We start from the raw sequence: 25,194 nt of genomic DNA on the forward strand, positions 1-25,194 counted from the left end.
TGTATAGCTACGGTTAAACGTGTACAGTGTTGATTGAAACTGTTAGTAAGTCATGAATTACTTGACCGTAAACATTTTTATTTTGGTGTTTACACTTCCTATTTACATGAGGTTTTGTTTTTTGATGTCAAACTTACATTCTAAAGACTTCAGAGCTCCATCTTCTGGCACCTTATAAGAATGCAGGAATCAATCTACATTCATAATCTGCGCCATCTGCTAATAGAGTGCATGAGGAACTATTTTTAAAGTACAGACACAAGAGCTGACCAACTGAAATAACTTAATTCATTGATTATTTCGGTTATGTTGGCCACTGTGGGTAAGCTGTCTTCCGGTGGCACATGAAAAACAGTTTTCCCGTGTTTTGTGTCAGAAGATGAAATAAACTACGAGCGTAGATCGATTCCCGCATTGTTGTAAGATGACCTATGACGGATCAATTTGTCTCTCAAATAGATTGCATATAGCTTTGATATCCACAAATACTATAAAATGGATGTACGAAGTACGTATGTATGTATGTATGTATGTATGTGTATGTATCTACGTTAGCGTTCACAGCCTATGGTGTGTAGGTCATGGGTTCCCAGTGAGTGCAGTAAGGCCCTCTTAACCCACTTGACCGATTTCACTCTTACTGTCTGGAGGGGATCGCTGTGAGGGTAAGAACCGCATACCTACGGGTGGGGATGAAAAAGCAGTGTAATCCATTACGCGGGAATACCCATACTTTATTCATCCAGTATTTGAGAATGAGAGCAATTAGTGACTTGCAACAAACTCACACATAATTTCAAACATCTACAAAAAATTTTACCGCTGACAATCCCCATAAAATGATAAAACAAAAAAAATTATCACTCACTACGTTTTCGCTGTTCATGCAGTAAAACTGTCCCAATAACCATGATATTTTAATTCATTACTTTTTTGCTACTAACCGTATTCGCAACACATTTTACAGACAGTATTCACATATCCCACTCAATGTATAAGCAAAATCATATCATTGTACGTACGGCATGTAGTTCACAAGATGTGACGTCGTAAACACTGAGATGCGTGAAAAAGTGTCGCATCATGTGTAGCATTTAACTCTATTCACAAAACATTTCGCAGACAGTATCCACATATGCCACTGCTTTTACCTACAAAAATATTTCATTGTACGACAAATACCTCAAGAAAAATGACTCCTATACCCTGAGGTGCGTGAAAAACTGCCGTATCAAGCTTGTCGTTTTTAATTGTTACTTCCTTACTACTACCTCAGTTCACAACACATTTCGCAGACAGTAGACACATACGCCACTGGATGTATCTGCAAAATTATATCACTGAGCCATATGTAATTTAGGAGATACGAAGTCATGAACATTGTGATGCGTGAAAATGAAACTGTAGGCCGAAAATCGTTTGAGATACAGGTGAATATGTGTAGAAATACGTGTGAAATACTCTCATCTTAAACCCCTGGAACGATTTCAGTCAAATTTGGTACACATATTAGTTCCGATGTGGAAAGAAATACAGTGGGGTAAGAACCATCAGCTCCTATTGGGCTAGGGGTGAAACGTGAAGAGTGAAGGGGTGAGGAGGAAAGCAGGGGAGAGTAGGAGATGTAGAAAGAAAGGAAATTCGAGGCGACGGACATAGAAGAGAGGAGGAGATGACCAGGGAGAGGAGAGAGGAGAAAATGAAAAGAGAGATGGTGAGGAGGAGCTGGAGAGAGGACAAGAGGAGATGCACAGAGGGGGAAACAGGAAGTGAACAGAGAGGGGAGGAGCTGATAGTCAGGGAGAGGGGGGAGGAGCAGATGGATGGAGAGAGGGGTAGGATGGGTGAAGAAGGTGGACAGGGAGAGGGAGTTCAGGAAAAGGACAGAGAGGGAGGAGGAGGCGATGGACTGATAGAAGATGGGAGGGGAGTAAATACATACTCAGACAATGCCACCAGGTCAGTAATTCAAAAACAGTGTTAATCGCATTTGTTATTATACCGCCAACCGCTTTCAACCAACGTAGGGATCATCTTCTGGGCGTTTACACCTAACACCACCAGCAGTCTACCAATGGTGTAAACGCCCAGAAGATGACCCCTAAGTCGGGCTGAAACCGGTTGGCGGTATAATAATAAATGCGCTTAAGACTGTTTTTGAATTATTGATTAATCATACTAATCGCTGCTTCTCTCCACAACCATGTTGTCCAAAAATCAATGCCACCAGGTACTCAGCTAATTTCATTACAATTTTAGTAACTAGTGTAACAGTGCTGGCAGTAGCAGACATTTTCAAATATAAAAAAAAATGAATCCAGAAATAAAAATAATAATATCCTTTTCAGACTTGATGAATGATGCAAGATATCAGTTTGTAAAAAAATATAACAGAAACAATAATAAAGAAGACATAATATTCTTTGGTCATTTATACATCCTTTTAAATAAATTAGAATTCTATGGTGTCACGGGCAGTGCTGCAAAATGGTTCAAGTCATACCTCGCTAACAGGAAACAAAGGGTGACAGTGCAAGGGACTAGTGAATTAAGTCATCAGTCATCATCAGAATGGGAAGAAATTACATGTGGTGTCCCACAATGTTCCATCTTAGGGCTATTGCTTTTTCTTGTGTACATTAATGATCTCTCATCAGTTACACTGCCAGAAGCAGAGTTCGTTTTGTTTGCACATGACACAAGTATTGCAATAAATAGTATGTCGAGTGTAGTTCTAGAAAGATCTGCTAATGATATTTTCATGGATATTAATAAATGGTTTAAAGCCAACTCACTGACCTTAAACTCCGAAAAGACTCACTATATGCAATTCATAACCTGTAAGAGGTTTCCACCCAGCATATGCATAAAGTATGAAGAAGAGCAGATAGAAGAGGTTGACGGTCTTAAATTCCTGGGATTACAACTTGATAATAAATTCATTTGGGAGGAGCACACCACGGAAATGCAGAAACGCCTTAACATATCTGTATTTGAAATTCGAGTGTTAGCAGACATAGGCGACGTAAAAATAAAAAAGCTTGCATACTTTGCCTACTTTCATTCCATAATGCTATATGGTATAATATTTTGGGGTAACTCTTCAAGTCAATGAAAAGTTTTCAGAGTCCAAAAGCGTGTAATACGTATTATTTGTGGAGTAAATTCACGGATGTCCTGTAGAAGCCTCTTCAAAGAACTGGCTATACTAACTACTGCCTCTCAGTATATTTACTCCTTAATGAAATTTGTCCTAAATAATATATCTCTTTTTCCAACAAACAGCTCACTTCATACATACAATACCAGAAACAAAAATGATTTGCACAAGGACTGAGAAGCAATTACTTTAGTTCAAAAAGGGATCCACTACTCAGGAACACTCATCTTCAATAATTTGCCAGCAAACATAAAAAATTTAGTTACAAAGAAAGATCAGTTTAAAAGGAGCCAGAAAGACTTGCTAGTGGCCAACTCCTTCTACTCCATTGACGAATTTTTTAATAGAAACAAATGATGTATTGTATATATTCATACTATTAGTATTGTTATTTCATCTTTTTTTAAAAGAAAAAAAATTGACATGTTCTACATCCACGAGGATCTCCTCAGCAAGGATCTATGGAACGAAAATATAATCTAATCTAATCTAATAAGAACCGGTGACAACAGATTAACGAAACAGATCCTCAAATACCTCTTGCAGACGAAGTCACGAATAAAATTCAAGAGACCAAAAAATATTTACAAAGAAACAACTTACGACGAGAAAGCCAGAAGACAGAGACCTTTTAGACTAAAGACATTTCAGATGGAAAAGAAGGAAGAGAAAATAGGTTCAAAATGAAGTGAAAAGGATGCAGAAATACTGGAGAGGCAGGAAGATAAAAGAACAGGATATGATTGATTCAGAGTGGCGCGTGGAACTCCGAAGGACTAACGAGAGGAAAAATAATAAATTTGTTGCAGATACACAATCGGGCAGTATGTGGATCAGCGAGGCGACGTCGTAAGCCACGTCAACATATCCTCCGTGCGGGTCCAAGATGGCGGCCTCTACACGTGCAGTGCTACCAACTCCATGGGCACCGTCTCCCACGAGGCCAGGCTCAATGTTTACGGTCAGTAACCCGCTGTTTGCACTAGCACTGATTTCATCATTCAATGTGGAAAAGACTTTAGTTGTACCTTGTACTTTGTTTTAGCCTATCGGAACAGTCATTTGTAGATTCATTTACAACCAAATTTATGGTGTGTAGTGGAGAGTATTTACGGTACGATTGTCATTTCCTCTCCTTTCCTGATCCAATCGCGAATGGTGCATGGGAGAGACGGCTGTCGGTCAGTCTCTGTGAGCTCCGATTTCTCTGATTTACCACATGAGGTCATTTTTAAATGATCGCAACCACCTTTTGTATGCTGCTGTCTTTCATGAAATTACAAAACTTACTCTGTAAAAGTAAGATTTTTCCAGGAGTGGTAAAATAATCTACTGAAATTAAAAAGCATTGAAATCGAGAAAATCATGACATTACTTTATTTAATCGTCTATTTGCTACACTATTATTTTACAATACAATACGAATGTGGAAAACCGACCGGTTAAAATTAATACTGGTATTTTAGTTCTCAACAACTGTTATTTTTCGGTTTTGTTTGGCCTCGGTTACTATAAGTGTTTTTTTTATTTTTTACTAATGACCGGTAAAAAACTGATATACCAGTTAGCCATAGCAGCAGTGCTAAAATTTTTCGTTTTTAAATAAACTTTTTTTAAGGAAAAGCAAGTAATTTTTATTCGTAAAATTTCATTTGTTTTGAAATTTGCGTTATAATAGAAAATGGGAAAAGCTTTCAGTGCTCTTTTAATAACAATGCCGACAGAAACGAGCAACAAACACATAGAAGAAGAACTGACACAGCACGGCTGAGACAATGCTTTAACTATTACGATGCGGCGTGGTCTATTAGATGGTACACGTGTACATGCAGTGTGCAAATCTTGCCCCATCTGGTCTATGTATTCGGTTCTCGCTTTCGTCGTCGGACATCAGTTGTATTACAGAATAACACCATCCATACACTGAAAAGTATCTTACGACGTACGGTGTCAATGAAGTATAATGCTCCGTTTCCCTTAAAAGCTTAAAAGCCGGAATAGCCACAAAGAACTCACATCATATGAGGAGAAAAACTAAATATTAACAGTTCATTCATAGCTAACGATAAAAATAGAAAGTAGCTAATCTGCTGCGCCTGTTTACATAATGTGTGCTGTAACTCATGAAAACGGACAAATTAACACGAAAAACAGCGTTCTTCAACCTCAGTTCTCACCCTTCAGCACTGACTATTCGCAATACCCAAACAGATTTCTGAACCGAGTTCCAAAAGGTAGAATCAGTAGAAGACTACTGCTGATTCCTTGTAGTATTCGACCACTTATCACTTTTCGAGAAAATCAGAGAACGGTGGACACATTAAGCTTATTTTTGTGTCTATTTAATTTAATATTTTGATAAATGATAATTAATTGAAACCCTTAGCTGCCGTTGATATACCTCGATGAGGACAGCTGGAAATGTGTGCCGAGACCGGGACTCGAACCCGCGATCTGGTGCTTACATGGCAGACGCTCTCTCTATCTGAGCCACCGAGAACACAGATGAATGGCGCGGCTGCAGGGACTTATCCTTTGCACTCTCCCTGTGAGACCCACATTCCCAACTGTCCACAATCTACATACGTAATGTACCTAGTAGATATATTCGCCCATCCACTCATTACTCGTGACAATTAAGGTGACGAGTCCCGTAAGAGTTCGGGCAACCTGTGCGCATTCGCACAGACGAAGGCCAATGGCTGGGTAGCCTTTATATTATATATATATATATATATATATATATATATATATATATATATATATATATATATATATATATAAAACAGTAACTGTTCTCGAAAGAACAGATACCACTGATGACCGTGCACCTTCTCTAGAATAAATGATAATTAATTGAAACCCTCAGCTGTGTCCTCGGTGGCTCAGATGGATAGAGCGTCTGCCATGTAAGGTCCCGGATTCGAGTCCCGGTCGGGGCATACATTTTCAGCTGTCCCCATCGAGATATATCAACAACACCTGTCGGCAGCTGAGGGTTTCAATTAATTATCATTTATTCTAGAGAAGCTGCACGGTCAGCAATGGTATCTGTTCTTTCGAGAAGAGTTACTATCTTCATACATAATATTTTGATTCTATGTATCATGTAACTGAGGTAATCATCATTTTGCATTTCTACGTTTACTACAGGAAATAAGAGAAAATGTCAGGTTAAACTGGAGTTGAAAAAAATAGATATAACTGAAAACCGATTGTTTCAGCGATAACCGCCATCCCTAACAACAATCAGATTGTGAGATAAAATTAATGAGAAGTATTATCGAAAGGCTATTATAAGTTAAATGTCTTTTAAAATAGAAGACTCTTACACAAAATTTCCGTTTTCAAGACAGGTAAAATTGTTAAGACATTAAAGTAACTAAATTCATTTACAAATATCACATGTTTCATTGCGGAAGACCTTTTTCCATTTGAGGTACAAGGTGGTGCACGGCCTACGAAATATGGCACAACGTCCACACATTGTATAACTAGTTTTAAAAACATAAAGAATTTTAGTTGCCAAAATTTTTCCTCGAAACAGCTTTAATATATCGTACTACACTTAAATGTGTAGAACTCAAAATATTTACAAATGCTGCACAAAACACATCATGTCTCACAACAACAAAACTGTATAAAATGGCGGGAACTGTTCATGGCGGACTCTCGAACGATTCTAAAATGTGTCATTAGATTGTAGTACCAGTCAAGTAGTACCATGTGCTTCGAGGTACAGTATCCTCAAGGTACAACACTGTACCCTACTACTGTTCATACCTTCGTAGCGAATAAAGTTAGAAGAGCGGCAATCACAGTGGTTAATGTCTCCATGATACATTCTTCTATTTGCTTCTAATTCTTCTATTTGCTTCTAGACAAAATGTCATTTGATTTCGTTAAAACAAATGGAGTACCATGTATGCTGGATGAACTAGAGCTCCATCAGCATACTTTTAGAGGTTGTCCACGGATACTTTCTTAGTATTTTGGTATGAGGAACCCACGGTCTCCGGCTCGTTATGGAGCTATTGTACTTCGTTTGGGTTCTTGCTTTGTATTTTTATTGCACAGTGTACAACGGTGCACATGTCGACGGTATGTGCTGTGTACCTTGTTTCAGTCTGTTAACAGTAGTAATGCTCTCCTTACATCGTTGCCCTTAAGTTTGCATTCAGCACCGCCCGATTCTGGCTAGGGTTTTGTTTTCCATTAGTGTTAGCTGCGCGTAAATAGTGCCACACGTCTTTACGACGTGTAGGAGTACCGATGAAGAGTTGGCCGATATGCACCTCACTTATGGGTTCACTGAATGCAGTGGAAGAGCGGCAGAACGGCGCAAAGCTGAGCTACCCCTATAGCGTCACCAATCATATCAGCTGTACACAGTCACCTACGTTTTGGCGATTTTTCACCGTTGTGAAGGTGTTTTCTCAGAAACAATGGTAACAGACTGAATAAGTCATCACTACGTTATTACTCTGTAACGACTCGACAGACACCATGGGTCCCTTATACCAAAATAAACAGAAAGTATCCGTGAAGAACCTCTGAAAGTTTGTCGGTGGAGTTCTCGTCCAACCCGTATAGTATAATTTGTATGAGTAAGGAAAGTAAATAACTCTTCTATGCAGTAAGATCGTTGTCAGGTTAATCAGTAAAAAATGTGGTATAAAACATTTCGGAGTTCATGCCGCGTCAATTGGCTTTATATATCCCAAAGACGGCTTGTGATTGGTCGGTAAATACGTAATGTTGTCGCAGATGGTGTCAACGTCAGCGCTGGTGGCGCCACCGCTGCCGCCGTAGCATAAACATTGCGACGAATATCTCCGACTACTCCTCTCTACGTCGAGAGCTCGCTTCCACGCACCGCTAAGCTTATATCCGCTGTCACAGTTGAAAGTTTTCTCACATATTCTTATTTCTACAGCCTCTTTAATTACAGGGTCCAAATATTTAGGACCCTGCAACAGATCTTTCCTTTCGTCAAACAGTTTGCTTGCCACTTGTTTATGAGGCTGTGCTCAGCAACTGCTGTTTTCTCCACGTCTCGGTTCTTAATATGTCGTCGATGTTCTGCACAGCATCGAAAACGGTGCGGATGGACTGATCGATGTAATTTCTTCTACACTGACAAGGGATCCTGAGGCGGAGACTTAACAGGACGTTGCTTCTCTTTTATCTTTTTATGAGATCGAAAAATAAAGCTGATACCTCGTTTTCCCAGAACTAAGCCTACTTTGCTGGAGGTAGCGTGGCAGAAAGGAAGGAGGGCAATCGGTGGTTCACCTCGTCAATGTTCAACATTTTCACGTATCCTTTTCTTGGAGAACGCTTTCATATCACGTGACCCACAGCCGATTTTTAGGAACACATGCTTCATATAATTAATTTCGGGATCCAAATGGTCCTCGTCAGAAACAGTTTTTTCTCTGTCTACTAGTGTATTTAACGCTGCTACGTTCTGGACTGGATGGTGAAAACTCTGGCTGCTAAGATATAAGTCACTGTGCGTCTGCTAGCTCTACACTGAGTGACCGAGACGTCCATCTGAGTTTCGTTGTACCACAACATCTAAAGTTCCACCAGAGCAGCAGTTCAGACGGTCAGTTGCTCCTGACGAAGACGGTGGAAAGTAATCGTCGAAAGCTCCAAGTTTTACAGTGAATTGACGCAGCAAGAAGTCCGAGAATGCTTTATACAAAAGTGCCGTCGCGAAATACTTCATTCTCAATTTAAAAATATATATATATATATTTGACAACAAACTAAAACATATATATACATCATATAAGAACAAAATAAAAATGCAACTATAATTAATAATATGTCCAGTCGCCTGCAACGCCGATAATTGCTTGGTGTCTCTGAGGCATGCTTGAAACTAAATTTTCCGCGGGTTCATGTGGAAGAGACCTTCAAATGCGTCGAATTTGCCTTGACAGCTGTTTCAAAGTGAATTTTGCCTGCGCTTGACATAATGTAAAGAATGGTGTTCACGAAATGAATTTTTTCCGCTTTTGGAGTCACTTTACCGATTTTGCCTGCGCTTGACATAATGTTAAGAATGGTTTTCACGAAAAGATTTTTTTCCGCTTTTGGAGTCACTTTACCGATGAGCCACGTTCTTCAAAGTCATCCGCGTTTTTCAGCAATTTATAGCATGTTACACGCTTTTGTACAAATGACTGAGTTCTCCACATATTTAGACGCCGCGGTATGACTCATCTTCGGACATCCGGAGTAGCTACAGAAAAACACAGTCTGAAAACGCGACGCGTAAGCTGCACTCATGTCTCTTCTTGCGTATCTCAGTCAAGAATTCAAATTAAACTAATGCTTCATGCTTCATGGACGTTGCGTGAAGGATAAAGGCTCCATCTAATGGGCTGTGAAAGAATTAAGGCGATATTATACGGGGTGTACATAAAGTCCGGGAACACATTCAGTTATGTATTGCACAAGAACCAAACATTGTACAGATATCATACATGTCATTTTGAAGAGAAACCATGAAAGCTTTTTTTAATGTATACCGCCACAGCGTAGTTTGGTAATTTGCCGAAAGTCAGTGCTAGTCGCAAACATGGCGATGGATCGCCCTTGCTACGGAAGGGGACAGCTGTTTCACGAAATGGCCTCGCCGATCACCAAATCTCACACTGTGTGATATTTTTCTGAGGTGACATATTAAAGATCGGATGTATGTACCGCCTCTACCACGTGATGTCGTTGAGCTCCGGGAGAGGATACGGGAAGCGACTGCCACAGTCGACGATGCCATGCTGGGACGGGTACGGCAAGAATTCCATTACCGTATTGACGTCTGCCGCGTCACTTATGGTTCGCATTTCGAATGTTTGTAAACAGAACTTTCAGAGTTCCTGAACCGTGAATTTACTTTAAAAATCTTTTCTTAAAGAATTTACTTTATTTACTAGCGATTCATCAAGAACATTAACACATTTAATCACACTATGTGAGCGTGGAAGTAGTTGCCAGTGGGTAACTGATGAAAAATAATTTCTTTCAACAAATGGAAGTTTTATTCCTAAAAACCCTTTCCTTTAAAAAAAAACGGATTGGAAAATTATCAAGCACCCTCTAAATATCAAGTTACAATTTATTCAAAGGCAGAAATAACACTTTTTTTTTTTCAGTATGAGCTTTCGGGCTGAGAACCTTGCCGCTCCCTTTTAACACGGCCGTAGTCACGACGGCTCACAACAACCTCTTAAAGACTACACCGGTGCCAATCTGCAACACACCAGATTACTTTAAACTAAACATTTTAACAACTCACAGAAACACAAACAATGCACCCCGTGGGAGGTTCAAAAATGGCTCTGAGCACTATGGGACTTAACATCTGAGGTTATCAGTCCCCTAGAACTTAGAACTACCTAAACCTAACTAACCTAAGGACATCACACACATACATGCCCGAGGCAGGATTCGAACCATCGACGTAGCGGTCGCGCGCTTCCAGACTGAAGCGTCTAGAACCGCTCGGCCACACCGGCCCAACCCCGTAGGAGGGATGGAAATGGTACAAAACCCTCACATTAAAAAAATTACTTTCCACCGAAAGTGCAACTTGGTTTTATAAAAAGAAAAACTCTTGTGGTGGAAGGGTGGCAACTTTATATACTAAAATGATCATTTAAATAAAAACCCATGAAATGCAGTCTCACATAAAATATACAAACATGCTCTACCTTACACATATACCGCCTCTCAATATGATAGGCAAGATAAAAACATATTTCAGGAATTCGGCCGTTACCCTTCAAGCAATAAATTCGTTAACACCGAATCCGACAAACATGACAAAGACAGCTATTAACGTACTGCAGACCGACAGACAGACAGACACTAACTGCCTAACAAATGCGGACGAGCAAGCTGTGGACGAGAGACTGACCAAGAACACTAGTAGAATTTAACAAGTAAATGAAACAACATATCACGAAACACTTAACTTTTAATAAACTGCGATTTCTGGCGAAGACCTGGCGCAGCACCCCTAAATCGCTCTCCCGAACCGTCCGCTGCCAGCCTCTTCAACGGACGCAGGAAGGCGCGCCAATCTCCCGTCTCACGGCGTCGCAGCTCGCCCCGGCCAGACCGATGTCGTGGGTTGACTCCTGCTGCTCTCGTGTCGACCGCTAAGCCACTACCCCTCGCTATACGGCTTGGTTCAAATGGCTCTGAGCACTATGGGACTTAACTTCTATGGTCATCAGTCCCCTAGAACTTAGAACTACTTACACCTAACTAACCTAAGGACAGCACACAACACCCAGCCATCACGAGGCAGAGAAAATCCCTGACCCCGCCGGGAATCGAACCCGGGAACCCGGGCGTGGGAAGCGAGAACGCTACCGCACGACCACGAGATGCGGGCTCGCTATACGGCGCGGCGCACTGGACTGACGTGGCGACCTCACATCCGCCGACGCTCAAGACGGACAAGTCATCTTATGTCTCAGTGCGCGACCGACCAACCGATCGATCCAACCGCCAAACTCGAGCAGACTGGCGGCCTAACACATACTAGCACTCCGGACGACAGACAGACACTGACTGCCCCACGCTGACCCGGCTGACCAACTGACCAGACTCGCCACCTAGCGAGCTTATCGCGCCCCTTAAAATTCACGTGAACAGGCCACCTTTCCCCTTTTCCACCAGAGGGAGACACCAAAGCTGCGATTGCCACAGCGGCGCCACCGCCAGAAACGGAGGGCGACTGCTTCACACTACGCGCTGTGGCGCGTTCTTCAAAACAGCAAATTCTTACCACGGCTCAGTTCCTCTTCAAAATGCAATATGTATGACATCTCTACGATGTTTAGTTCTTATGCTATAAATAATTGAAAGTGTTCCCGAACTTCGTGTCCATCCTGTATTTTAACATCTGTGTGGAGAGGGGATCACGCTCTTAGTTAACGAACTGTGTCAATAAATCAAATGATTTTTAGTACTTTGTATAAATACACAGTCTCAAAAGTCGTTGTATTTCACAGTACGTTTTCTCATTTTTTACGTACGAGGGCAGTTCAATAAGTAATGCAACACATTTTTTTTCTCCGCCAATTTTGGTTGAAAAAACCGGAAATTTCTTGTGGAATATTTTCAAACATTCCCGCTTCGTCTCGTATAGTTTCATTGACTTCCGACAGGTGGCAGCGCTGTACGGAGCTGTTAAAATGGCGTCTGTAACGGATGTGCGTTGCAAACAACGGGCAGTGATCGAGCTTCTTTTGGCGGAAAACCAGGGCATCTCAGATATTCATAGGCGCTTGCAGAATGTCTACGGTGATCTAGCAGTGGACAAAAGCACGGTGAGTCGTTTCGTGCGGGCCGGCCGTGCACAGCTGTGACTCCAGCAATGGCGGAGCGTGCGAACACACTCGTTCGAGATGATCGACGGATCACCATCAAACAACTCAGTGCTCAACTTGACATCTCTGTTGGTAGTGCTGTCACAATTGTTCACCAGTTGGGATATTCAAAGGTTTGTTCCCGCTGGGTCCCTCGTTGTCTAACCGAACACCATAAAGAGCAAAGGAGAACCATCTGTGCGGAATTGCTTGCTCGTCATGTGGCTGAGGGTGACAATTTCTTGTCAAAGATTGTTACAGGCGATGAAACATGGGTTCATCACTTCGAACCTGAAACAAAACGGCAATCAATGGAGTGGCGCCACACCCACTCCCCTACCAAGAAAAAGTTTAAAGCCATACCCTCAGCCGGTAAAGTCATGGTTACAGTCTTCTGGGACGCTGAAGGGGTTATTCTGTTCGATGTCCTTCCCCGTGGTCAAGAAGTGTATTGTGCTACTCTTCAGAAATCGAAGAAACGACTTGAGCGTGTTCGTAGGCACAAAAATCTGAACGAACTTCTCCTTCTTCATCACAACGCAAGACCTCACACAAGTCTTCGCACCCGAGAGGAGCTCACAAAACTTCAGTGGACTGTTCTTCCTCATGCACCCTACAGCCCCGATCTCGCACCGTCGGATTTCCATATGTTTGGCCCAATGAAGGACGCAATCCGTGGGAGGCACTACGCGGATGATGAAGAAGTTATTGATGCAGTACGACGTTGGCTCCGACATCAACCAGTGGAATGGTACCGTGCAGGCATACAGCCCCTCATTTCAAGGTGGCGTAAGGCCGTAGCTTTGAATGGAGATTACGTTGAAAAATAGTGTTGTGTAGCTAAAAGATTGGGGAATAACCTGGTGTATTTCAATGCTGAATAAAACAACCCCTGTTTCAGAAAAAAAATGTGTTGCATTACTTATTGAACTGCCCTCGTGTTTTCAGTTACAAGAATGCGCTGACGATGGCAAAGCCTTTCTGCAATACGTTTCGATCCAAACAAAAACATTATTTGCAACACGGCAGTCCCACAGCTGGTAGGTGAGCGGCACTGTTGAGCTGACGTCACGTGCGCCTGACTGCCCGGCAGGCCCGCCGTACGTGCGCCAGCTGCCGCAGGCGGTGCGCGCCGTGGCCGGCGGGCCGGCGCTGCTGCGCTGCCCGTACGCCGGCTACCCCGTGGCGGACGTCTCGTGGGAGCGCCGGGGAACCTCCGTGTCGGCCGGCCTGCGCCACGAGCTGCGCGACGGTGGCGCCGCGCTGCGCATCCTGCGCGTCGACCCGGCGGCCGACGCGGGCGCCTACGTCTGCAAGGTGCGCGGCGCCGCGGGCAAGCTCGTCCGCGGGGAGCTGCTGCTGGCCGTCACGCGTGAGTAACACTACCCCCTAAACACTGGACGGCGCGTCCAAACATCCCATAGTGCATATCAAATGACGGTCCATTTTTCACTGAATTTGGGTTTTAGATTAGATTAGATTTACCTTTATTCCAACTGATCCGTAGTGATGAGGTCGTCCAGGATATAGAACATGTCAGAAAAACAATACATGACAAATATTTACGAATAAGCTAATGTACCATTCCACAGGTCCCATGTGGCATGGTCGTCATTTTTTTAATGAACGCTGTATGAAAGAATCATTTTACAAATACTAATGCACTGAATTTAAAATAAAAAAAGTTTTTTATTTATTTATAAGGTAATAAATGTGTAATACAACTACTAAATACTTATTTACAGTGAACACATTGCTGCACTGAACTGGTGCAGAAGTTAGATTGTACGTACACACACACACACACACACACACACACACACTTATTTACAATGAACACATTACTGCACTGAAATTGTGCAGAAGTTATATTGTGCTTATATATACACACGCAAATATTTACGACTCAAACAAATAAGCTAATGTACTATTCCACCGGTCCCACGTGGCTTGGTCGTCATTTTCTAATGAACGCTGTATGAAAGAATCATTTTACAAATACTAATGCATTGAATTTATAATATTTTTTTTATTTATTTATAAGGTAATAAATGTGTAATACAACTACTAAATACTTATTTACAATGAACACATTACTGCACTGAACTGGTTCAGAAGTTAGAGTGTACTTACAAACACACACACGCACACACACACACACACACACACACACACACACACACACACACACACACTTATTTACAGTGAAACATTACTACACTGAAATTGTGCAGAAGTTATATTGTGCTTATATATACACACACAAATCAGTTGGTTCTACTGAGAAATTCATCAATGGAGTAGAAGGAGTTGGCCACCAATAAATCCTTTAGGCTTCTCTTAAACTGAATTTCATTGGTTGTTAAGGTTTTTATGGCTCCTGGCAAGTTATTGAAAATGCATGTTACTGAATAATGCACACCTTTTTGTACAAGACTGAGTGACTTTAAATCCTTGTGAAGATTATTCTTATTTCTAGTATTGATTCCATGAATTGAGCTGTTGGTTTGAAAAAGTGATATATTTTTAATGACAAATTTAATTAAGGAATAAATATATTGGGAAGCAGTAGTTAGTATCCCTAGTTCCCTAAACAGGCTTCTGCAGGATGTTCTTGAGTTCACACCACATATAACTCTTACTGCACGTTTTTGTGCCCGGAAAACTTTAGCTTGGCTTGAGGAATTGTCCCAAAAAATAATCCCATATGACATTATGGAATGAAAGTAAGCATGGTATGTCAGCTTTTTCGTTTTTATATCCCATATGTCTGACACAATTCGCATTGCAAATAGAGATGTATTAAGATGCTTCAGCAGTTCTGTGGTGTGCTCCTCCCAGTTGAATTTATTATCAAGCTGTAATCCCAAGAATTTTATACTGTCCACTTCTTCTATCTGCTTGTCATCGTATGTTAGGCATATACTCGTGGGACACCCCTTACAAGTTCTGAATTGCATGTAGTGTGCTTTTTCAAAGTTTAGTGACAAAGAATTGGCTAGGAACCAGTGATTAATGTCCACAAATATTTTATTAGCTGACCTTTCTAAGACTACACTTGATTTGCTATTACTGCAATGTTTGTATCACCGGCAAACAAACCGAACTTGGCTTCTGGTAACGTTACTGATGAAAGGTCATTGATATACATGAGAAAAGGTAAGGGCCCCCACATGTAATTAGTTCCCAGTTGGATGATGCCTGTTAGCTTGATACATGTCTCTTTCCTAATAACACCCTTTGTTTCCTGCCAGAGATATAAGATTTGAACCATTTTGCACCATTTCCTGTTCCACTATAATATTCTAATTTACTTAAAAGGATATTTTGATTTACACCGTCAAATGCCCTTGACAGATCATAAAATATACCAGTTGCCTGCAATTTTTTGTCTAATGAGTTAAGCACATTACCCAAATTCACCATCATAGTCATCATCGTCCACTGCGCAAGTTAGGCTTATCAAGTTACTAGAGACTTTAGATTACTTTAACTGTTGTTGGACCTCACATCTTCACCTTGAAAATCCAAATGGTAAAACTACAAGGACATCTTAGCGGAATAGGTCCCACGGGAAAAAGCTTAAACCAGCGGTTCGTATGTACTATGGAAGGTGATCCGCCAATTAACATAACCTCGGACAGCATTCGTAAGTGCAGCCAGCTGCCTTTATTTGTCTAATGCCTTTTCCTTGCAGGTCCGCCTGTGGTTGCGCCATTTATCTTCCCAACCGATCTCCAGGAAGGGGCAAGAGCCCAGGTCAGCTGTGCCGTGTCTTCAGGTGATCTGCCCATAAGGTTCTCCTGGCTCAAGGACAATGCACCAATTCCAAAATCTCTGCAGGTACTTTCATTAAATGTAGCATTGGAGTGTATATTTTAATTACTACATTGTTCTGCACTATATTATTGCATTTCATGCAGCTCCAGAAAAGAAATTATTGAGTTCAATGACCTTTCCCTTCCCAAAAAAGTGTTTGAAGATTGTGGCTTTATTTTCATTGATGACTAAATAAAGATCTCTGTAAACTGCAGGCACTCCACATGAATTTAATACTTACCTCTCTCTCTCTCTCTCTCTCTCTCTTTCTCTCTCTCTCCCTCTGTGTGTGTGTGTGTGTGTGTGTGTGTGTGTGTGTGTGTGTGTGTGTTTGATAGAGAAAGAGAGAGATGCTGAACATAGTTAAGCATAAACCATTGTAAGGAAGAAAAAGAAGTTTCTTAAGGCAATCATGGAAATGGTCAGTACGTTGCTGTACTTTTCTTTAAGAAAGTTTACTACAACTGTGGAACTTATTTGTCCACATGATAGCGAGAATTGCAACTGTGATACATGCAATGTGTGAATAACTAAGTACTCCTAAGCAATGCATTCGTGAGCCAGTTTCTAACCGTCTTCTTCTGTGTACGAAACGTGTAGCTGTACAGTGGGGCATTAAATAACAATTCTGCAAGCATGAAAAATAACATTATTCAAACAATACTTCATAGAAGAGTATGACATGCAAACAGAAGTCACACACTGCGAGATACAATATGAATTCTGTGTTCACGCATATTTCAATGCACTGAACTGTGCCTGCAACTTGCCCTTGAGCAGGAGACTATATACAATAACTTGAATACATGTCTGTTGTTCAGTTAATTCTTCTATTGCAACCATAATTTTCCGTTTAATTACTGCTCCTTGCACTGTGCTCTGATGCAGAACTTACATTCTGCTCGAATAATACCTAGAACAAAAATACACTGGCTAACGTTCACTTAACCGTTACAACTTCTACGGCGCACCTCTTTCTTTTAAACACAGCTGAGCTCGTACAATACTGACACGTTTTGTCTACTCACATGAGATTTTTAACGGTGACTGACATTCCCAAATGTTTTAGTCACAGCATATACAACACATTTAAGTACAATTAACGCAGGCATTAGCGCTACTCAGATGTGAACATTTTAATTAATTCTGCGATTCAACGACATTTCTTAATTAAAGTAAAAAGGTATTAACTCACCATCGTTAATTCGTGTATTGTAAAACAGTCACATTGCCAGTTTGGGCATGATATTACCGTCGATAGATATGTAATATTCCCGAAAATGTTTGGTCAAATTCTATAGGAAATAGTTACGTTTTTCGTGAAACATCGTTATGAATATTCCACAGCTGTCGTGGAAATAGGTGCCAAAGCCGGTTAGCCGGTTATGTGATCTTTTTTGTAATTATCATGGCTTGATAAGAAAACACTTAAAATGAAAGAGGCTCACCTAATATCCTAATGACATTACGTAAATCTCAGTATTCATTTCATTGAATAACTACAGCACCATCTTGTAACCAGTAGGATATTTTCAAACAAATGGAGCGCGATTTTTGCAGTCATTTCACCACAGATGACAAGAAACTGAGCAAAAAAATAAAGATGTTTAAACTCATCATCATCATCATTTAAGACTGATTATGCCTTTCAGCGTTCAGTCTGGAGCATAGCCTCCCTTATACAGTTCCTCCATGATCCCCTATGGTGCCTCTTCTGATGTTAAACCTATTACTTCAAAATCATTCTTAACCGAATCCAGGTACCTTCTCCTCGGTCTACCCCGACTCCTCCTACACTCTACTGCTGAATCCATGAGTCTCTTCTCTTGGGTAACCTTGCTTCTCCAATGCGTGTAACATGACCCCACCATCTAAGCCTGTTCGCCCTGACTGCTACATCTATAGAGTTCATTCCTAGTTTTTCTTTGATTTCCTCATTGTGGACACTCTCCTGCCATTGTTCCCATCTACTAGTACCTGCAATCATCCTAGCTACTTTCATATCCGTAACCTCAACCTTATTGATCAGGTAACCTGAGTCCACCCAGCTTTCGCTCCCATACAACAAAGTTGGTCGAAAGATTGAACCGTGCACAGATAACTTAGTCTTGGTACTGACTTCCTTCTTGCAGAAGAGAGTAGATCGTAGCTGAGCGCTCACTGCATTAGCTTTGCTACACCTCGCTTCCAGTTCTTTCACTATGTTGCCATCCTGTGAGAATATGCATCCTAAGTACTTGAAACCGTCCACCTGTTCTAACTTTGTTCCTCCTATTTGGCACTCAATCCGTTTATATTTCTTTCCCACTGACATTACTTTCGTTTTGGAGATGCTAATCTTCATACCATAGTCCTTACATTTCTGATCTATCTCTGAAATATTACTTTGCAAACTTTCAATCGAATCTGCCATCACAACTAAGTCATCCGCATATGCAATACTGCTTATTTTGTGTTCACATATCTTACTCTCACCCAGCCAGTATATTGTTTTCAACATATGATCCATAAATAATATGAACAACAGTGGAGACAGGTTGCAGCCTTGTCTTACCCCTGAAACTACTCTGAACCATGAACTCAATTTACCGTCAACTCTAACTGCTGCCTGACTATCCATGTAAAGACCTTTAATTGCTTGCAAAAGTTTGCCTCCTATTCCATAATCTTGTAGAACAGACAATAACTTCCTCCTAGGAACCCGGTCATATGCCTTTTCTAGATCTATAAAGCATAGATACAATTCCCTGTTCCACTCAAAACACTTCTCCATTATTTGCCGTAAGCTAAAGATCTGGTCCTGACAACCTCTAAGAGGCCTAAACCCACACTGATTTTCATCCAATTGGTCCTCAACTAATACTCGCACTTTCCTTTCAACAATACCTGAGAAGATTTTACCCACAATGCTGATTAAAGAGATACCTCTGTAGTTGTTACAATATTTTCTGTTTCCATGTTTAAAGATTGGTGTGATTACTGCTTTTGTCCAGTCTGATGGAACCTGTCCCAACTCCCAGGCCATTTCAATTATCCTGTGTAGCCATTTAAGACCTGACATTCCACTGTATTTGATGAGTTCCGACTTGATTTCAGCCACCCCAGCCGCTTTATTGCACTGCAATCTATTGACCATTTTCTCCACTTCCTCAAATGTGATCCTATTTCCATCATCATTCCCATCCCATTCTATCTCGAAATCTGAAACATTACTGATCGCATTTTCACCTACATTGAGCAACTCTTCAAAATATTCCCTCCATCTGCCCAAGGCATCCACAGGATTCACCAGCAGTTTTCCTGACCTGTCCAAAATACTTGTCATTTCCTTCTTACCTCCCTTTCGAAGACTGCTAATTACACTCCAGAATGGTTTTCCAGCAGCTTGACCCATAGTCTCCAACCTGTTTCCAAAGTCTTCCCACGATTTCTTGTTGGATGCTGCAATTATCTGTTTGGCTTTGTTTCTTTCTTCAACATAACTTTCTCTGTCTACCTGGGTTCTGGTATGTAGCCATTTTTGATACGCCTTCTTCTTCCTTTTACAGGCTGCCTTGACTGTATCATTCCACCAAGCTGTTTGCTTCATCTTACTTTTACACACTACTGTTCCAAGACATTCTTTAGCCACTTCTAGTACTGTGTCCCTGTACCTTGTCCATTCCTTTTCCAATGACTGTAATTGACTACATTCAACTAACTGGTACCTTTCTGAGATCGCTGTTATGTACTTGTGCCTGATTTCCTTACCCTGAAGTTTCTCCACTCTTATCCTCCTACATATGGACCTGACCTCCTGCACTTTCGGCCTCACAATCCCAATTTCACTGCAGATTAAATAATGATCAGTGTCATCAAAGAATCCCCTGAATACACGTGTGTCCCTCACAGCCTTCCTGAATTCCTGATCTGTTATTATATAGTCAATGACAGATCTGGTTCCCCTGCCTTCCCAAGTATACCGGTGAATGTTCTTATGTTTAAAAAGGGAGTTTGTGATTAATAAGCCCATACTGGCACAGAAATCCAAGAGTAGTTTCCCGTTCCTGTTGGCCTCCATATCCTCTCCAAATTTACCCATAACCTTTTCATACCCTTCTGTTCGATTTCCAATCCTGGCGTTAACATCACCCATGAGTAGAACACTGTCCTTGTCCTTTACTCTAACAACTACATCACTGAGTGCCTCATAAAAACTATCCATCTTATCTTGATCTGTCCCTTCACAATGCGAATATACTGACACAATCCTAATTTTCTTGCTAGACACTGTCAAATCTACCCACATCAGTCGTTCGTTTACATACCTTATTGCAACTACGCTGGGTTCCATTTCTTTCCTGATGTAAAGCCCTACACCCCATTGTGCTATTCCTGCTTTGACTCCTGACAGGTAGACCTTGTATTCTCCCACTTCCTCTTCTTTCTCACCCCTTACCCGAATGTCACTAACAGCTAAAACGTCCAGCCCCATCTTACTTGCAGCCTCTGCCAGCTCTACCTTCTTCCCAGAGTAGCCCCCATTGATATTAATAGCTCCCCATCTCATTACCATTTGTTTGCCAAGTCGTATCTTAGGAGTCCCTGGTTTGTCAGGTAGAGGTGGGACTCCGTCACCTCCAAAGGTCCGAGGCATTTTGCTCTGATTATTGCCAGCATCATATTTAAAGTACCAGGGAAGCAGGTTGCTAGCCTTACTTGCCCCGAGTCCCATTGGGTTTTACCCCTAACGGCTGAGGGACTAACCGGTGGATTTGGTAGTCTTTGCCGTATGAGCACAAAGGTGAACACGACTCAGAATATGTCCGAGATGCCCAGCCTTATTCCAAAGTAACTAGTATCCCGACTGTCGGGACCACTTACTTGGCCACTCATACGTTGCCTGTGGTTCATGAACTAGGACATGACTACAGGAACCCACACCATGAACCACAAACTAAAAAAGAAAAATGTTTCACTTGAAAAAATGAACATATTAAAGACACTACAAAATCCATGCATTATATTTCAGAACTGTTTCAGATTAAGACTGGTGTTGACCTTACTCCTCTCCTTTTCCATTGCAGGAATATTTTTAAAAATGTTCTAAGAGACTATTAAACCGTTCTACAAAAATCGTTGATACCCGCATTAGCTGTTGGTAGATCGCTTATTATAGAATACTGTAATAAATGGGCTATTGACAACTAATACGGCTACCAAAAAACTTTTTAGAAGATTTCAACTGTTTTTAGAGAAATTTTAAAACATTTCTATCATGTATCTAAACTGTGGATGCTCAAACCGCAAAATCATACTTTTCGATTGTATTTCGGATAAAGCTAGCCAAGCCACTAAAGACAGCTCCACTGCTGCTCGAAACATCTCAGGTCGGATGTTGGCAACCCCCCGCTCTGTCCTCAACAGCCAACGTATTTTAGTGTCCCGTTGATTAACCTTGTCCTTCAGGTAACCCGACAGCCAGAAATCACAAGAGTTTAAATTTTGTAATCTACATCTATTTCCGCATGAATACTCTACAGTCCACAATCAAGTGCCTGACAGAAAGTTTATCAAATAATGTTGAAGCTATTTCTCTACTGTTCCACCCTAGAAGAGAGAGCGAGAAAAACGAACACTTAAATCTTTCAGTGCATCTCTGATTTCTCTTATTTTATTATGATGATAATTCCTCCCTATGTAGGTGGGAACCAAAAAAATATTTTCACACTCTTAGGAGAAAGCAGGTGACCGAAATTTCATGATAAGATCCTGCTGCAACGAAAAACGCCTTTGTTTTAATGAGTGCCACCCTGATTAACGTATCATATCAGTTGCGCTCACTCCCCTGCTTCTGTTCGAACTGTTTCAGTGTCCTCCGTTAGTCCTACATGATGCGGATACCACATCGCATAGCAATACTCTGGAACAGGAAATACAAGCGTAGTGTAAGCAGTCATTTTAGTAGACCTGCTACATTTTCTGAGTATTCTGCCAATTAATCTTAGTTTTTGGTTTGCTGCACCTACAACATTATCTAAGTGAGCGTTTCAACTTAATTTATTCGTAATTGTAACCCCTAAGTATTCAGTTGAATTTACAACCATTAGATTTATGTGTGATTTATCGCGTAACCAAAATTTAGAGGATTCGTTTTGGTACTCATGTGGATGACTTCATACTCTTTATTATTTAGAGCCAATAGCACATTTCAAACCAAATAGATATCTTGTCTAAATCATTTTGCAATTAGTTTTGGTCATCTGATGACTTTACAAGACAGCATCATCTGAAAACAACCTACGACTCTACTCAGATTGTCTCGTAAATCGTTTATGTAGATCCGGAAGAGCTGAGGGTCATAACACTTCCTTGGGGAACGCCAGATATTACTTCTGTTTTATTAAAAGACTTTCCGTCATTTGCTACGAACTGTGACCTTACTGACAGGAAATCACAAATCCTGTTGCACAATTGAGACGATAGTCCATAGACACGCAATATGGGTCGAAGTCCCTGTGAGGTACGGTGTCGAAAGCCTTCCGGAAATCTAAAAATATGGAATCAATTTGACGTTCCATGTCAACAGCATTCATTACTTCGTGAGAATAAACAGTTAGTCGTGTTTCACAAGAACGATATTTTCTGAATACGTTTGGTCGTTTGCCAAAAAACCGTTTACTTCGATGTAACGCATTATGTTCGTGCACAATATATGTTCCAAAATCCTACTGCAAATTGACGTTAGCGATATGCGTCTGTAATTCAGCCGATTACTTCTATTTCCTTTCTTGGGTACTGGTGTGACTTGTGCAACTTTCAATTCTTTACGTAGGGATCTTTAAACGAGCTATCGGTGGTATATATTGCTAAATATGGAGCTACTGTATGAGCATAGTCTGAGAGGAACCTGACTGGTATAAAATCAGGACCGGGGGCCTTGCCTTTATCAAGTTATTTAAGCTGATTTGCTTTGATCTTGGTGGCCATGTAGTTTGGACCGATCGGCCAATGAACTGGTTTTGTCCAAATGTGTTACGGAGTAACCGAATGGCCTTGCAGTCAGTCAGAGATGGATTGCGCATGGATTGCGCATCGAAACAGTCCAAAGCACCTCAATCCCGTAGAGTAGGGATCACACGTTGGCGAAGCAGGTCACAGTAATGTGTGCTGCTCACGCTGTATGTCCTTGGTCCTCGCGGACCAAGTTTCTCCCTACGTCGCCGTGTCAGTACCGGCGCCTAACGGATCATGACATTAACACTATTAACAAGTAAATACTGCAGTGCCCTGTCTGGACATCATTCCTATAAAGTTTAGTACCTATATGGTAAATAGTTTTCCATCTACACTGTCTCAAGTAGCGACAGTTTAATTATAACCACCATTTCGAAAAAATTATTCATATCTGTAAGGAAGAAGATGTACGGGAGATGAGAGATATGATACCGCGAGAAGAATGTGACAAATCACTGAAAGACATAAGCTGAAACAAGGCATTTGGAGTGGACAACATTCGATGGGTAGTACTGAGTTCCTTGGCAGAATAAACTATGATAAATATGCAAGATACAATTCCCCTCAGACTTCAAGAAGACTGCAACAATTCCAGAATGAAAGAAAGAAGGTGCTGACAAGTGCAAATATTGTCGAGCTATCATTTTGGTAGGTGGTGGTAGCAAAATACTGTCACAAATTACACTCCTGGAAATGGAAAAAAGAACACATTGACACCGGTATGTCAGACCCACCATACTTGCTCCGGACACTGCGAGAGGGCTGTACAAGCAATGATCACACGCACGGCACAGCGGACACACCAGGAACCGCGGTGTTGGCCGTCGAATGGCGCTAGCTGCGCAGCATTTGTGCACCGCCGCCGTCAGGGTCAGCCAGTTTGCCGTGGCATACGGAGCTCCACGCAGTCTTTAACACTGGTAGCATGCCGCGACAGCGTGGAAGTGAACCGTAAGTGCAGTTGACGGACTTTGAGCGAGGGCATATAGTGGGCATGCGGGAGGCCGGGTGGACGTACCGCCGAATTGCTCAACACGTGGGGCGTGAGGTCTCCACAGTACATCGATGTTGTCGCCAGTGGTCGGCGGAAGGTGCACGTGCCCGTCGTCCTGGGACCGGACCGCAGCGACGCACGGATGCACGCCAAGACCGTAGGATCCTACGCAGTGCCGTAGGGGACCGCACCGCCACTTCCCAGCAAATTAGGGACGCTGTTGCTCCTGGGGTATCGGCGAGGACCATTCGCAACCGTCTCCATGAAGCTGGGCTACGGTCCCGCACACCGTTAGGCCGTCTTCCGCTCACGCCCCAACATCGTGCAGCCCGCCTCCAGTGGTGTCGCGACAGGCGTGAATGGAGGGACGAATGGAGACGTGTCGTCTTCAGCGATGAGAGTCGCTTCTGCCTTGGTGCCAATGATGGTCGTATGCGTGTTTGGCGCCGTGCAGGTGAGCGCCACAATCAGGACTGCATACGACCGAGGCACACAGGGCCAACACCAGGCATCATGGTGTGGGGAGCGATCTCCTACACTGGCCGTACACCACTGGTGATCGTCGAGGGGACACTGAATAGTGCACGGTACATCCAAACCGTCATCGAACCCATCGTTCTACCATTCCTAGACCGGCAAGGGAACTTGCTGTTCCAACAGGACAATGCACGTCCGCATGTATCCCGTGCCACCCAACGTGCTCTAGAAGGTGTAAGTCAACTACCCTGGCCAGCAAGATCTCCGGATCTGTCCCCCATTGAGCATGTTTGGGACTGGATGAAGCGTCGTCTCAGGCGGTCTGCACGTCCAGCACGAATGCTGGTCCAACTGAG

At 42.0% G+C, this 25,194-nt stretch overlaps 1 protein-coding gene across 1 annotated transcript in view; it reads left to right on the forward strand.

Moving 5' to 3' along the window:
- Positions 1-25,194, forward strand: part of LOC126143752 (Down syndrome cell adhesion molecule-like protein Dscam2) — a 726,918-nt gene that overhangs the window by 399,838 nt on the left and 301,886 nt on the right. The window contains exons 10-12 of the mRNA XM_049915449.1: positions 3,970-4,121; positions 13,646-13,924; positions 16,250-16,395. Coding sequence (XP_049771406.1) covers positions 3,970-4,121; positions 13,646-13,924; positions 16,250-16,395 — 577 coding nt within the window. The remainder of the gene's footprint in view (positions 1-3,969; positions 4,122-13,645; positions 13,925-16,249; positions 16,396-25,194) is intronic.

Source organism: Schistocerca cancellata, chromosome 1, assembly GCF_023864275.1.
Source record: "Schistocerca cancellata isolate TAMUIC-IGC-003103 chromosome 1, iqSchCanc2.1, whole genome shotgun sequence".
Classification (NCBI taxonomy): Eukaryota; Metazoa; Arthropoda; class Insecta; order Orthoptera; family Acrididae; genus Schistocerca; species Schistocerca cancellata.